Source organism: Arvicanthis niloticus, chromosome 21 (assembly GCF_011762505.2).
Source record: "Arvicanthis niloticus isolate mArvNil1 chromosome 21, mArvNil1.pat.X, whole genome shotgun sequence".
NCBI lineage: Eukaryota > Metazoa > Chordata > Mammalia > Rodentia > Muridae > Arvicanthis > Arvicanthis niloticus.
This window is the reverse complement of record NC_047678.1, coordinates 32481213-32495826: the sequence shown is the minus strand read 5'-3', so window position 1 is coordinate 32495826 and position 14614 is coordinate 32481213. Positions and strand designations below refer to the sequence as shown.

At 43.5% G+C, this 14614-nt stretch overlaps 1 protein-coding gene across 3 annotated transcripts in view; it reads left to right on the top strand.

The window, feature by feature from the left end:
- Positions 1 to 1398: 1398 nt before the first annotated feature.
- Stac (SH3 and cysteine rich domain) overlaps positions 1399 to 14614 on the top strand; it is a 122485-nt gene continuing 109269 nt past the window's right edge. The window contains exon 1 of one of the 3 annotated variants that reach the window (XM_034484114.2): positions 1399 to 1701. In XM_034484114.2, the coding sequence (XP_034340005.1) occupies positions 1591 to 1701 (111 nt within the window). In that variant the 5' untranslated portion in view covers positions 1399 to 1590. The remainder of the gene's footprint in view (positions 1702 to 14614) is intronic. The other 2 variants (XM_034484113.2, XM_076918082.1) reach the window with 2 other exon arrangements.

Genomic DNA, 14614 nt, shown 5'->3' with positions numbered 1-14614 from the left:
TATCTCTCAGTTTTCATACCCAGGAGAGCAGGCACCATGCAGTAGCTGTTTCTAGAAAACAATCTCCTACAAGTCAGACGTGGGCTGAAGATAGTCTGTGCTATGTCCCTCCATGCTCTGCCTAAGGCTGGTGATGAGTGTGACTTCAGCTTGTGAGAATTTTGTCCCCACTTAGCAAGTGGGGATTGTGTTTCATGGAGGAAGGCCTGGATGACCCTGGCCTGAGTCACAGGGGAGTTTATAGGGTTTGTTTGATTTTAGGGTTGTTTTTGTTCTTGTTTTCTTCTGTTTTATGTTTTAAGACAGGTTGTTACTGTATAGCCCAGGCTGATCTAGAACTCTCAATAATACTCTTACATGAGCTTCCTGGGTGAAGTTTGTGATTTTGGAGATGAGCTGAAGAAGGCCCACAAAGGAGAGAAAACAGAAATAAGGCTTTGCATGTGCATATGAAAATATCACCAATAACCCAGTTATACCACATGTTAACCCCCAAATGACAAAATGAATTTAATTTTTTAAAGATTAAAAAAAATGAGGGAATCTCGTATCGATGTAGGAAAGGCTTTTATAAATGTAGACGTATTCCCTTTGGCTACACACTCTGTTGTGTCTACAAACTAAGCCAGATCCTCTGTGCCACGGTCCAGTGATGCTCTGTCTCCATGCCAAGAGACTGAGTAAAGCAGTCCAGTTCACCGGTCTAAGCGAGTTCTTAAAGGCGAGCAAAGCCCCGAAGCCCTGCCTCTTCAGCTTCTAAGCCTGGCTTAGCTTTGAGGCTCCCCAGTCCAAATGGCTTGGATTTGAAAAGCTCTGCCATTTATAGCTGAGTGACTTTAAGCAACCCTGTTCAAACCTAGGTTTCCTCGTCTATAAATGGAAGTGACCATGCCTAACCCATAGTGAGTCTGTGAGGTTCAGCAGGAGAAATTGGGGACCAGGTGTCCGTACACCAAGTGTATTATCTGCCTGATTTAGATCAAAGCGGAACATTGGAAATTGCAGTGCCCACGGGTCAGAGGACGCCCACACTAGTTCCTGCTGTCACTGAACTATAAATTAAGCTAAGTACCACCACATCTTTCTTCACGCTCAGGGCCAGGGATGAAGGGGTCGCTGAAGGTGGCCCATTGCACTTGTTTGTACTCGCTTTCTGTTCCTTGGGGGTTTGCTGAGCATTTTCCTTAGAACATCACCAGACCCAGCGCGGGCGCTCAGCGCGGATCTCCCGCACTGTCGGAGTGGGCGCGGCCCCCCTCCCGCCCTGGGTTCCCCGCACGACCACGCAGCTCCGCCCCGAGCCGCCGCCTCCCGTCCTCCTCGGAGGGGCCAGCCCGGGCCCACCCGCCCGCTGCGGTGGGCGGCAGTCACGACTAGAGGCGCTCGGTCTTCAGCGAGGTGGCCGCTGGCGCTGCGTGGGGCGGGGCGGAGGCCCGGGAGGTGGGCAGGACCTGGCCAGGCGAGGCCCCAGGGCGCACGCCGCCGCCTGGCGCTATGGACATCCCGGGGACCCAGCACTGAGCGAGCAAGCACGAAGTCCAGAGAGCCTGCGGTTCCCCCCAGAAGCCCAACACAATTCCCGCGGCCACGATGATCCCCCCAAGTGGCGCCCGCGAGGACAGTGGAGACGGACTGACCAGGGAGGCAACGGGCAAAGAGCAGCCGCCCTCTCCTGCGTCCACCAGCAGCCTGGAATCCAAGGTACAGCGCGCCTGCACTGGGGAAACAGAGTCCCTTTCCCCCTAACACCTTTCCCCTGGGTTCCGGGTGCCAGGGGAGCTGGGACTCATCCTTAGAGATCTGGGATCCCCTGGACCTGGACCATTGCTTCTCATGCCGGGATAGCTGCGTAGACCCAAACCTTTGCAGAGCTTTTGCCTTAGGAACTCAAGCACTTCATCCTAACCCTGGTGCCCAGATGGCTTCCTTAAGTGGGAGAAGGAGTTTGGATGATGCATGCCCTGAACTTGCTTGTGCCACAGCCAGGGTGGATATGGGTAGCTTCTGGGGGCAGAAAGACCAACACAGCCTAGGGGTATTCTTTTAGAAAGCTTGAGCACTGAGCCAGCAAAATGTACCACATCTTGGGACTCAGGGATCCTCTGCTAATCAGAGTGCCTCCGTAACTTAAGATGCCAAGAGTTTAAAGAAATATATTAAGCGACAGTAAGTAACCGGTCTGCAAGAAAGTTAGCGTTCCCCTTGTAGAAGTTGCTACTCTGTAGAACTTAACACTTGTCTTTTTAAGAGTCACACGAACACATATACACAAAACCAAGCCGGCAGCACGTCTCCTGTCACATTTATACTTCCTTTGAAACTTGCGTGGGTGCCAGGCACATGTTTGGAAAAGTTGGAAGAGAACCAAGCAAAGCGTGGCTGCTTAACAGCACAGAGCCAAATGGCAACCGAGCCAGGAGAGTAAAATTCATAAGATGGAGTTGCAGTTAGTGTCATAGATTCCTTTAAGTGCGAGGCTCCTGGCTGTGCAGAGGTCTTTGTGAGTACCCAGGGCATTGCTGGGGTGTCAGCGCTCCCAATGCCGCAAAGGAATACATGTTTAGGGGGCCATCAGCGCAAGGAAAAGTGAGCCCCTGTGGCTACGCTGTGCGAGCTTGGATGGCATCACAGCTCAAGAGGCGCTGGTGTAGTAGGGCAGGATGCTGGCACTGTACGTTTTTAGTGTCAGTAGTTAACCACCAGAGAAGGTGGTAGTCTAAAGACTGGAAGCTTTGCCCCTTCCAATTTAATTTCTTGCTATCTCATCTGGGCACTAGTGGCAACTTCTCTAACATTCAGTTGGAAAAGCAGACAAGACCATTTGAGGAATAGATGAGATTGCCTAACTCAATCCGGCTGCCTTGACAGACTTGTCTTTTTGCTGTGGGAGCTAGGGAAGAGGGATCCACCACACTGCAAAAGGCCTTTCTAAAGCACATCCGAAACACCTCTTTTCTACCTGGAACCTGAGGCAACTCATTCTTGTCCACTATCACTCCTAGAGAGTCCAAGGGCCAGCTGCCATTTCAGAGGTGATGGGTAGTTCTGTCAGTGTAACATAGTGCAGGAGTGAAAGCCTTTGTTTTGTTAAACTTTGCATTGGGCCTACCATCCTGCAGTAGGTATGCCCCCTGAAAGGTCTTAGCCTTTGGGTGAAACAGCAGCCTGATTGAAATACACAGCATGGGTTGGCTATTTATAGACATCCTCATGTAAATCATTTGGCAAAGCAAAAACCTTCTATGTAATGCCCGTAATTACCCACCAATTTATCCGGCTTACGATTCAGATGTGTAGACGTCCACCTTTCTCAGTCATCTACCTGCCTGATGTGTGTCTAAGCATCTGCCAGTTTGCCACTGTGGCTTAGGCGTCCTCGCCAATGGAGATGAGTTCTACAGGGGGGGCTCCTGGACCCTATAGAACTAGACACAACAGCCTGTGTGGCTGTGGTTTTGTTTTTCTTGAAGTGGTATTTAGAACTAGGTCAAAAGGTTCATACCCTCAAAAGAGGCTAGCCTGCTGCTGTGGAAGAGGGGGTGATGGGAAGATAGGAGCTGGTGAGACCATCATTGTGCATAGTGAACTGCATGGGCCTTTAAGAGACTCTGTTCCATCAGAGAGGAGAGAGCCTGCTGGGAAAATGTCAGCAGCGAAGCAGGGACGGCTATCTATTGGACTCTCCCAGGAAGTGGTAGTGTTGGTTAAAAGTTGCACATTTCAATATAAGCAGGAAGATAGATTTCTAATCCCAAAAATGTCAAGTAAACTAAACTCTAGTCCATATATCAAAAAATATCACATATTCCATATCGTAACACAATTATAATATATTAGCTAAAAACACTCATTTTTAAAAATACCTTTGGGAAGGTATATGGTGTAAGTCATACTGAGCATTGAAATTTCTCTGGACTTTTTTTGGACATTTAGTTTTTTGATTTCTCATTACATGGATTAATTTAAATATACATGTGTGCATACACTTACTACAGTGCCCATGTGGGGGTCAGAAGACAACTTGCAGGAGTCAGTTCTCCTGCCATGGGGAGCTCAGAGATCAAATGCAGCTCACAGGGATCGTGCCAAGTGCCTTTACCCACTGCCCCATCTCACTAGCCCATAAAGACTTTGAAAATTCCTTTTAAGAGATACTTTTTAGGTGGCCATGGAGCTGTAATCCTCACTCTTGAAAGGAAGAAGCAGGAGAGCTACAGCATAAGACTCTGTCGCAACAGACAGACAGACAGAATTTCTAAATACAGGAATAACAAGTACTAGGTATTTGACAAGCCCAAGGACCAGGGGAACACCCAATTTATTGACAGTCTAGGAGCAAACTCAGTAGCACTATTTTCTCTGTCTCACCTATTTTTCCCTATTTTTATGTGTAGTACCAAAGGCAATCATGAGTATCTACTAAATGTTGCCTCCAGTCCAACACAACCCTAAACTTCATGCTAGAAGCTTCTGTTGTGACATTCATTTCATGGCTAGCACAGTAAGAAGCTCTGGAAAGATAGGTGCCCTAGCCAAGGTCATGGCAAGAACAAGACCAGAGCCATGTGACCTTGGAATCAGTATTTTCCATCTTTACCTGTCTCTTGTTCATGCAGTGCTCACATCAGCCATTCCTCCTGATAGTCTCCTGATCAGAACCTCCCTGAGGTCACTGGTAACACATTGTGACATTGTGTCTTCCACCAAGCTTCTTCCTAGTTCTCTTCTTCGTCTTCCTTTGCCTATATCCTCTTTTCATTTTGTCTAGGATTATAAACATGCAACACCACACCTGCCTGTAGATTTTTTAATTACCTTATTTATTATTTATGTGTATGCACGTGTTCTTGCAAGAGTATACATTGCCTGGTGCACACATTTGAAGATCTGAGGACAACTTTTGGGAGTCAGTTCTGTGCCCCCATCACATGGGTTCTAGGGATCAAACTCAGGTGGTCAGGCTTGGAAGCAAGAGCCTTCATCCACTGAGTCATCTTGCCAACCCAGTCATGTCTTCTTACGAAATAGGGTTAGAGCCAGGCAGTGTTGGTGCATGCCTTTGATCCTAGCACTCCTGAGGCAGAGGCAGGAGGATCTCTCAGTTAGAGACCAGCATGGTCTACAAAGTGAGTTCCAGGACAGCCGGGACACAGGAAGAGGCCATGCCTTGAAAAAACAAAACAAAAATAAACCAAACAAAACAATAAAAGAAAGAAAGAGAAGAAAGGGGGCTAGGGAGGCATCTTGATTAGTAAAGTGTTTGCAATGCAAACATGAAGTTCCAAGTTTGAATCCCCAAACTTCTCTTTAAAAAGCTAAGCACCATTGTGCCTACTTGCAGTACCAGTGACAAAAACCACAGATCTGTAGATCTTAGTGACCAGCCAGCCTACCTGCCCACTTGGCATGTTCTAGGCCAAGGAGAGACTCTACCTCAAAGAGCAATGTAGGTGGCTCCTGAGGATGACACCTGGGCGTTTACTCTGGCCTCCATATTCAAGCACACACAGATATCCCTGCACGTACATGTGAACTTGGACATGCACAAACATACATGCACAGAAAAGAAAGGATCCAAAGCTGGAGATGTATCTCAGAGTTGGGATGTGTGTATAGTTTGCTCAAGGCCCTAAATTCAATCCATCTCACTTCAAAACCAAGTAAGTTAACCGAGTCACTTTGTTAGGTGAAACAGTTGAGCACTCTCATTTGGCTTCTTCATCCTTGCATTTGCTACTTCCCATGGCGAAATACCTGTGTGGAACTAATCAAGTGCTTTATCCTAAAACCACCTGGAAACTGGGACACAGCAGACCCACCAGTCCAGAGGGCTGCACAGCATCCTAAGAGGCGTGCATATAGTGTCCGAGTATATAAAATACACAAAGCACCACCGAACATAAAACAAGGGCACACAACCTCTCTAAAAGTCCATTTTCTTTGCAATTTCCTCAGAAAGTTAAAGTACAGAGGGTTGGAATTAGTAACACTAGAGAGCATTTATTCCAGGTGTTTCTAAAACTGTATCTTTGTATTGTATGAAACTATTTCATGGAAATTTTCAACATATACAAAGGAAGGCAAATGGTATGAAGACCCATCGTAGATCTAACTAGCTAACCTTCCCCGCTTATTAGTTCACGGACAATATTGTTTGACATACTAACCCATCACCAATGCCGCTCTTCCATAGGATCATCTTAAATCAAATTCTGGCTCATCAGATCCCTTTACCAGAAAATCTTTCAAGTTGCATTTCTAAAAAATAAAAACTATTTGGGTAAAACTAGGATCCCATTGGCACATACCACAATTTTTTTTTATCACTGAGGGTCAATAGAGTCTTGCAAAGGCTCAAAACCTGTGGGAAGTCTGTGAGTAAAGAGAACCAAGATTTAAAACCACACAGATGCACGTGTTATCTGGAAGAAGCATGTATACCATGTATAAGATCAACTTCAGCATATAGTTTCTCTCTCTCTTGCCTCTCATCTAGGTCTCTAAAGGACAGTAGGTTGCTGGCACGTCATACCACAGATAGTTAAATAGTGATTGGCTTGTTGGCTATGCTTCTAACTGAGAACGTAGTCTTCAGCTTTGGGTCCCAGGGTGATTTCCTCAGAGCCAATTCCTGTAAGCATGTTTAGTCACGACATTTAATGTAATTGTAATTTTTTTTCTTTTCCATTAGTTGAGCTGAAAAATTTGAAAGCCACTGATGTGTGTCTCTTCCTCTATCTTCCCACTGACTGTTCCAGAAAGACCATGGCCTAGTTTAATCGCAGAGCACTAGACAGAGACCAATAGACCAAAGCAAAACTCCCCCTTGCCCTAGTAGCCGAATTCTTTCCCATTTGACTTGGTGACAGCGTAGAAGCTTACAAGGGTTGAATGTGAGGGTTTTTTTGGCCATCAGGGATGTGACCAAAAGTCCTATCTAAATGATGCAAAGTGATTCCAGGCTTTGAGGTCAGCTAGACAAGCTTCCTAGGCTCCTCCCAGTTGCCACTTCTCTTACTATAAGCACGTTGGCTCACTATCTCCAACCCTGGGAGTTACTGTTACCTTCAGTTGTCAACTGAACACAAAACTACAGTCAATTGAGAAGAGAGAGCCCTGGCTAAATAACTGCTCAGATCTGAGTGGCCTGTGGCCATGTTTTCGAGGCATTTTCTAAATTACTAATTGGCCCAGCCCATTTGTGAATGGTGCTATCGTTAGGCAGGCTGACCTGGGCTACACAATAAAGCTATCTGAGTCAACCAGTAGAAGCAGTACAGAAACAATGTTCCTTCACGGTCTCTGATTCAGTTCCTTTCTTGGCTTCCCTTGATGACAGACTGTAAGTTGTAAAACAAATATCCCATTTCCTGTCCCCATATTGCTTTTGCTCAGGGTTTTATCACAGCAACCAAGAAGCAAACCAGGGCACTCGACTCTCCATCACTTAAAGGACAGAATCCCTACTTGGCAAGTCTGTTGTTTTACTTTTTGTTGTTGTTTGGTTTGTTGTTACTGTTTGGGGTTTTATTGTTGTTGCTGGAGATGGGTCAAACTATGTAGATCCAAGCTGGCTTAGTTCAGGATGCCCTTGAGTTCACAGATAAGCCTAACTTGAACTTCGGAATTCTGGGATTGAAGGCATGGGACACCATGCTCAGCTTTCTGGTTGGCATTTTTAAAGTTGTGAGGAATGAAAGAAAAGATGAAGCACTCATGTACAATCAGCATGTATATGCATAAAGTGACATTGATCTTCTCCTTCTGAAGTGGAAGATCTCTATGCTAGCCAAACCCAGTAGTCAACATCACTGATAGTTTCAGCTAGCACTAACAAAGCTGACTTTCCAATGGTTCCACTGGCTGATTCTCTTTGGACTTTTAGTTACGCTGTCAACTAGGACGGGATTCTGCCTCAGCTAGGTTAGTCACTGACTATGCATCATCACCACCCACCCATAATTAATATTTGAAGGTGTGGTATGATCCATCCACCACCCCAGTGGAGCCACAGACTGTTCCTAAGTGATCCACTCTGAACCTAGCAAAACACCCAATCTCAAGTAAATGTCTCGACTCATAAAGATATGGCCTGGATTCTGAGAAAAGCTCTGTGCCCATCAATGATCGGCCACTTAACGTCTAGTTCATGCCCAGCATTTCCCCAGCACAGGCATAAAGTGATGATAGACAAGAAATTAAGCTTCTATTCAAAGGGAGAAGATGAAGCAAAATGCATTCAAATCACCAGGGAAGCCAGACCAGACCTAACTTTCTAGGTTGAATCATAGGAATCACTCTGTCTGTCTGTCTGTCTGTCTGTCTGTCTGTCTGTCTGTTTGTCTCTATCTATCTATCTATCTATCTATCTATCTATCTATCTATCTATTTTTGATCTATCAGCTTTGTTTTGTTTTTAAGACAAGTTTTCTGTGTGTAAGAGTCCTGACTATCCTGGAACTTGCTTTCTAGACCATGCTGGCCTCGAACTCACAGAGATATGCCTGCCTCTGCCTCCCTAGTGCTGGGATTAAAAGCATGAGCCACCTTTTCAATCATTGTACTTGTCTAGACTCTAAGGATTATAGAATGTCCAAAAGAGCAATATCCATGTCCTTCTGTCCCCTTCCTCCTACTGCAGCCGAGAAAAGGCATTTGGATCTATTGTCTTCTCCTTCATATCTCCTACTGAACTGGCTTTGGCAAAGGTGGCCTGCTTATCATTCTTCATGTTGCTAAATAATTTAAAGCATTACTCAGAAGCAGCTAGATTTATGAGCTGACTCTATCCTTATTTACGCTATGCCCATGCATGGAAAAATAAAAGGTATTCTATGCAGACAGCTGAAAAGCCCAAATAATTTAAAGAAGAGAAATATGCACATCACACGTCCACCCAGAGATAAGAATTATTCAATGTTTTGGCCATTTCTTTCAAGCACTTTTCTCTTCTTGTATTGATACACACTGAAAATAAAAATTGGAAGCATCTCTTCCTACGTGTGCATTTTGCCTTTTCCACTGACCATTTCCGGACACACTTCTCTGTCCTCCAAAATCATCAGAGATCTAATATTCCATTTAAGCCATTTCCGTGCTCAGCTAGCTCGACTCTATCAGCTCCATTTGCTTTTCACATCTAGTTCTCTCCCAGCTTTCACACTTTTGAAAAATATTAAGACCTGCGCCCCGATGAGTAAGCATTGCATATATTTGCGATTTGAGTCGATTCGTTTCATGAGAAATTCCTGGATCCGTGTACTTTATCTTCCTTATTTCAGGGACCTGGAGAACTCCTCTGTCAGCCCTTCTTTGGTAACAAACTTTTCCATTCAAATTTGACATCCAAATTAAAGGGGCAAAAAAGGTGATTGCTCAATGAATTAAAACAACAAACAAACAAAAACCCTTGGTTGTGACTAGCCACTATATAAATCACAAAACAGAATGTGACTCAGACCCCAGAATAACCCATCTCCAATTGTTCTCTTCTGGCTACCACCTCCCAAAGATGATCCGTTTCCTCTCTCATAACTAAGTTATTTCTGTTTGTGTGGAAACTTTGACCACTGCATCCATCAATATAGAGCAGTTAATTTCATGGTTCTTCCACTCTCCACAATGCTGGGCCACTTCGGCAGCCATATTTTCATTTGCAGGGTTGTATATCATCCACTGTGAGGGCTGTTTACCCACTTTGCTGCTGAAAGGTATTTGGGTTGTTTCTTTTGCCGGGGTGGCCTAAGCAGTACGGCTATGATCATTCTTTATATACCCTCTGGGATGCATACTAGCTAGTCTGTTAGGTATATACCTATGGGCAGCCTTGTTGACCACAGTGTGTGCATATGCATATGTAGATGCTATCCCCACATGTCTCAGCCAGTAACACACAAGAGTTCAGTTACTCTGCACTCCCAGCACTCAAGATCATCTGTCTGTCTGTTTTTTTTTATATGTCAGAGGTGATTATTAGCATCGCAAAATATTTTAACTCATACTGTCCTCATTGGCCAGTGAAGTCAGTGGGTTTTCACAAGATTTTTGGCATGTATGTTTTATGAAGTAGTTGTTCACACCTCTTTACTTTTTTGTTAGATTGCCTTCCTTTTTGTTGGAGTTTTTATTCAGAGTTTGAGAAAGAGATAGGTGTAATGCATACATTTCCCTCCTACTCTGAAGAGAAGCTTCTGTGGCTTAGCAGAAATTCGTGTGTGTGTGTGTGTGTGTGTGTGTGTGTGTGTCCCTGTCTGTCTGTTTGTGTAAATATTGGGATGTAGAGGCCAGAGGACCTCTGGAGTCATTCCTCAGGCACTATCTACTTTCTTTAATTTTTTTTTGAGATTAAAATATGACTGCATCATTCCCCCTTCCCTTCCCTCCCTTAAAACCCTCCTTGATAACTTTCTAACGAATGGTTACTTCTTACACTAATTATTGTTTCATGCATATATGTGTATAAGTTGTAGAGCCCCGCCCTAATTGATACATCCAATGTAACTCCTGTACCTAAGGTTCAGGTGTCATTGCAGAAGAGGAGGCAGAAAGATTGTAAGAGCCAGAGGACCGGGGAGATTTTCTGTGAGGTTTTGTCTCCTAGCAATGTCAGAGACTGCACCAACACAACTGCCCAAACATGAGCTAAACAAGAACAACACTATAGACATGTTAACGTGGACAGAGAATGCTCAAGAGACCGCGAGCCTACAGAAAGAATGGCACTCAACTAAGGAAGGCTGAGATCAGGAGAGGTAGTCTCCTCACAGAGAAGAACACACACTTTAAAGACAGGTCTCTCACTGGCCTGATTCTCACTTGGGCTAGACTGGCTGGCCAGTGAGCCTCAGGGATCTGCCTGTCTCTGCTTTCCCAGGGATGACTTTACAAATATTGTGCCACAACACTGTTTATGGGTTTGTGTGTGTGTGTGTGTGTGTGTGTGTGTGTGTGTGTGTGTGTTTGTTTGTTTTGAATGGATTCTGGGCATAGAACTCAGGTCCTTATGCTTTACTGAGCAAGTCATCTTCCCAGCTCCTCCTAACAGAGAGTCTTAATTTCATATGGTCTGGTTTGTTAGTCCTCTTCTAAATGGTTATGCTTTATGGCCTACTTTCCAAAACTCTGCCTAGCTCAGAATCATGACTGTCCCAAGAAGTGTTATACACATAGTTGCACAGCTAGATTAAAATCTAGTGGTGGTTTCTTTGTTGGTATGATATAAAGTGCAGATCAAGACTGGGTGATGACTGGTCTATAGCCTTTGCTGTGAGCAGTTCAACCATACACATGTCAAGGCCATGTCTTTACGCAGGTATGGGCCTGCCTCAAGCTTGGGAGCTGCATTATTTTGAAATCTCTGGTTTTGGGTGGACTGAGCCCTGTGGCTTTGCTCTCCACTCTTCATTATTAGGTTGACATGGGGAGGGATTCTTTTGGCTCTTCACACTTTAGAATGAGTTCTAGAATCACAAATCTACCTGGTAGGATTTTGGAGATTGTGGAAAATTTGTAAAACCTATTCTGCGAGAATGGAATTCAGACTACACGGTTCTCCAGTTACGTCTTCCACCGAAAGCTCCAAGTCCTCAGGCCACAAACAAAATGTATTAATGTCTTAATTTTCTAATGTAGGGATTCCTAGAACCAACTCGTTTTAACATAAATTTGAGCCTCAAGTCTATATGAAGGCAAGTCTGTAATAATGACCTCAATGGGAAACATTTTTCAATCATCAATTTTTGCCTACCTCAGGTCTAAGCTAAGATTTCTTCCCTGTCATCCTGAGTTGAGAAGAAGTTTGTTTTGAGTTCATCTTCTCTTTCTTTTCTAGATTGCTCTCCACAGACCAGTCACTAAAACTTAGCATTCTGAGGGAACCTCAGCTGATAGACTGCCTCCATTAGATTGGCCTATGGGAAATCTGGGGTGTTTTCTTAATGGTTGGTGTGGGAGAGCCCAGCCCTGTGGATGGTGCCACCCCTGGGCAAGTAGTCCTAGGTTATAGAAGAGATCAGGCTGAACAAGGTACTGGAAGCAAGCCAGTAAGCAGCATTCCTCCATGGTCTCTCCTTCAGTTTAAGCCTCCAGGGTCCTGCCTTGAGTTACTACCTTAGCTTCTGTGTCTTGAGCTCTGCCTTAGCATCACAGATCATGATCTGTGATGTAGAAATGTAAGTCAAAACCAGAATATACGGTAAAATACACAGAACATATAATTTACCATTTGGAACATACAGTTGGTGCAATTGTGTGTGTTCACGTGGTTGTGCAGCTGCCACTGCCTATCTATCTCTAAGACTTTGCATCCTCAGTGAAACTCTATCCTTGGTCAACAATGGCTACCTCCCCCAAGGACAACTGTGCATAATGCTGCTATGTGATGGTTTAAGCAGATTCTGTTCCATTCATCTCCATACAACCAGAAGCGGAATTCCTAAAACTAATAGAAACTCCATCCTTTCCTGTCTTATGAGCCATTTGCATATATTCTTTGGGAAAAGGTCTGGTAAACGCCTTGGCTTGTTTTTAGATGGATTCCTGATTTGGGGGCTGGAGTTGTGGTGTGGCAGCCTTTAAGATCAGCAAACACAACTAAGCATCATGACACATGGCTGAAATCCAAGAGCAGAGGCAGGAAGTTGACTACACTCATCACCAGCCTGAGCTGAGAAAGAAAGGGGGCAGAGCAAGAAAGCAAGGAAAGAAATGGGGAACACAGGCAAACCAGGAGGAGAGCACTGAGTTTTATTATTGTTCAAGTTACATTTAGACTCCAGGGAAGACGATTTTCATACTGTTTTGTTATTTGTCTTTTTTCCCTCTGTGACTGATCAGTTCATGCCCTTGTCCATTTCTGGTCTGCATATTCATCTCCTATTTATTTTTAAAATTCTCTATCCATGCCTTGCAGACATTGTGTCACACTGCCATTTATTTTTCCATCTTATTTCAACATGAGTTTGTTTTTCTTACATAGATCGTCTCAAATTTAGCTATGTTTTCTTCTGTTCATTTATCTTTAGGAAAGCCTCTCTCATCCTGAGAACGGAAAATTATTAATCTATATCTCTATATTTCTCTATGTCATCACCACATACATAAAGCTTATCTTAATACTTTATTAACTATCTTGGGTTTGTATCATTGTAAGGGATGAAAGAATTCTAAATATCCCAAATGATTAGTCAGTATTTTAAAAACCATTTGCTGAATAATTTATTCTTTTCTCAATGATATGAAATGGCACATCCATTATGTAATAAATGGTAATATGTACTGGGTTCTCTTTCAGAATCATCTGTTCTATTCCGATGACTTTAAAATGTATTCTCTCATTCAGCACTGCACTGTAATTTAAAATAAGATTTCATGGGTGCTGAGGGGGTAGCTCAGTGGTTAAGAGCACTTGCCGTTCTTCCACAGGATCTGAGATCAGGTTCCAGCACCCGTGCTTGGCAGCTCACAACTGTCTGTAACTCCATCTCCAGAGCATCTTACACCCTCTTCTGCCCTCCAAAGGCTTCTGTACTCACATGTACACACTCACACAGTTGCACACACAACAATAATAATTGAGAAGCTTAAGTAGCCATTGATAGCTGATGAGAGAAGCACCCCACCTCAGTGGGGGGACTTCCATAATTTACCTGCACATACCTTTTTGGTTCTTGACCAAGTTATACAAAATAACAACTTCTTTTTCTTTGAAGTTTTGGGGCCTACACATAGTAGGCAAATATTCTATCACTGAGCTATATCCTCATTCCAAAAATAACGCTTTGGCCAAAATATTCTTTATGGGAAAATATTTAAAATCCTTTTGTAAAAATAAACTACATACAATCACTATTTATAGGCACCCTCGTGTGTCACAGCTCACCAGAACTTCTCATCTTGCCCAGTGACATTTCTGTATATTAAAGAAAGTGTTAAAGGTATAAGGAGGTGGATATGTGGGCTCGCATTTAAATATGTAATGTCTACATTTATTGAAATTGCATATCACATGGTAACTCATGAACATGTAAAATTAAGGTGTTACATATATCAGTTATGCTTTATTTCAAATTTTGAAAAAAGCAAAAAAAAATTAAAGAATCCTAATATTTTGAAAGTTATGGAGTAATATGTCTATTAGTATCATGATGAATTATTCACAGTAAGGAGCTTTTTATCCAGGGATATAATACATTTATTTGGTTTTGAAATAGTTTTATTACTTTCAGAAATTCTTGGAAATTAATATATATATATATATATATATATATATATATATATATATATATTAATGATTCTCAGATATTTCCTGGCATGTGTTGCGGTTCTAGAACACAAGACCAGAAACTGAGCAGTGACTTCATAAACATCAGAAAGGTGCTTCCCATGGCTATGGAACAGGTATCCAGGGCAAAAGCAGAGACAGGGCTGGTGAGACTGTTTCCTGGTTTAGGTATGGTACCTTCTAAGTGCCCCATGCTAGAAGGAGGGGAAGGTCAGTTCTGGGGACCTCTTTTATGAGAATACTAGTCTTTTCTTGAGAGTTCACTCCCAGCATGGTTCTCAACTCCCCAAAGCCTTGCCTATTCCTACCATCCTGCTGCTGATACCTAGGCTT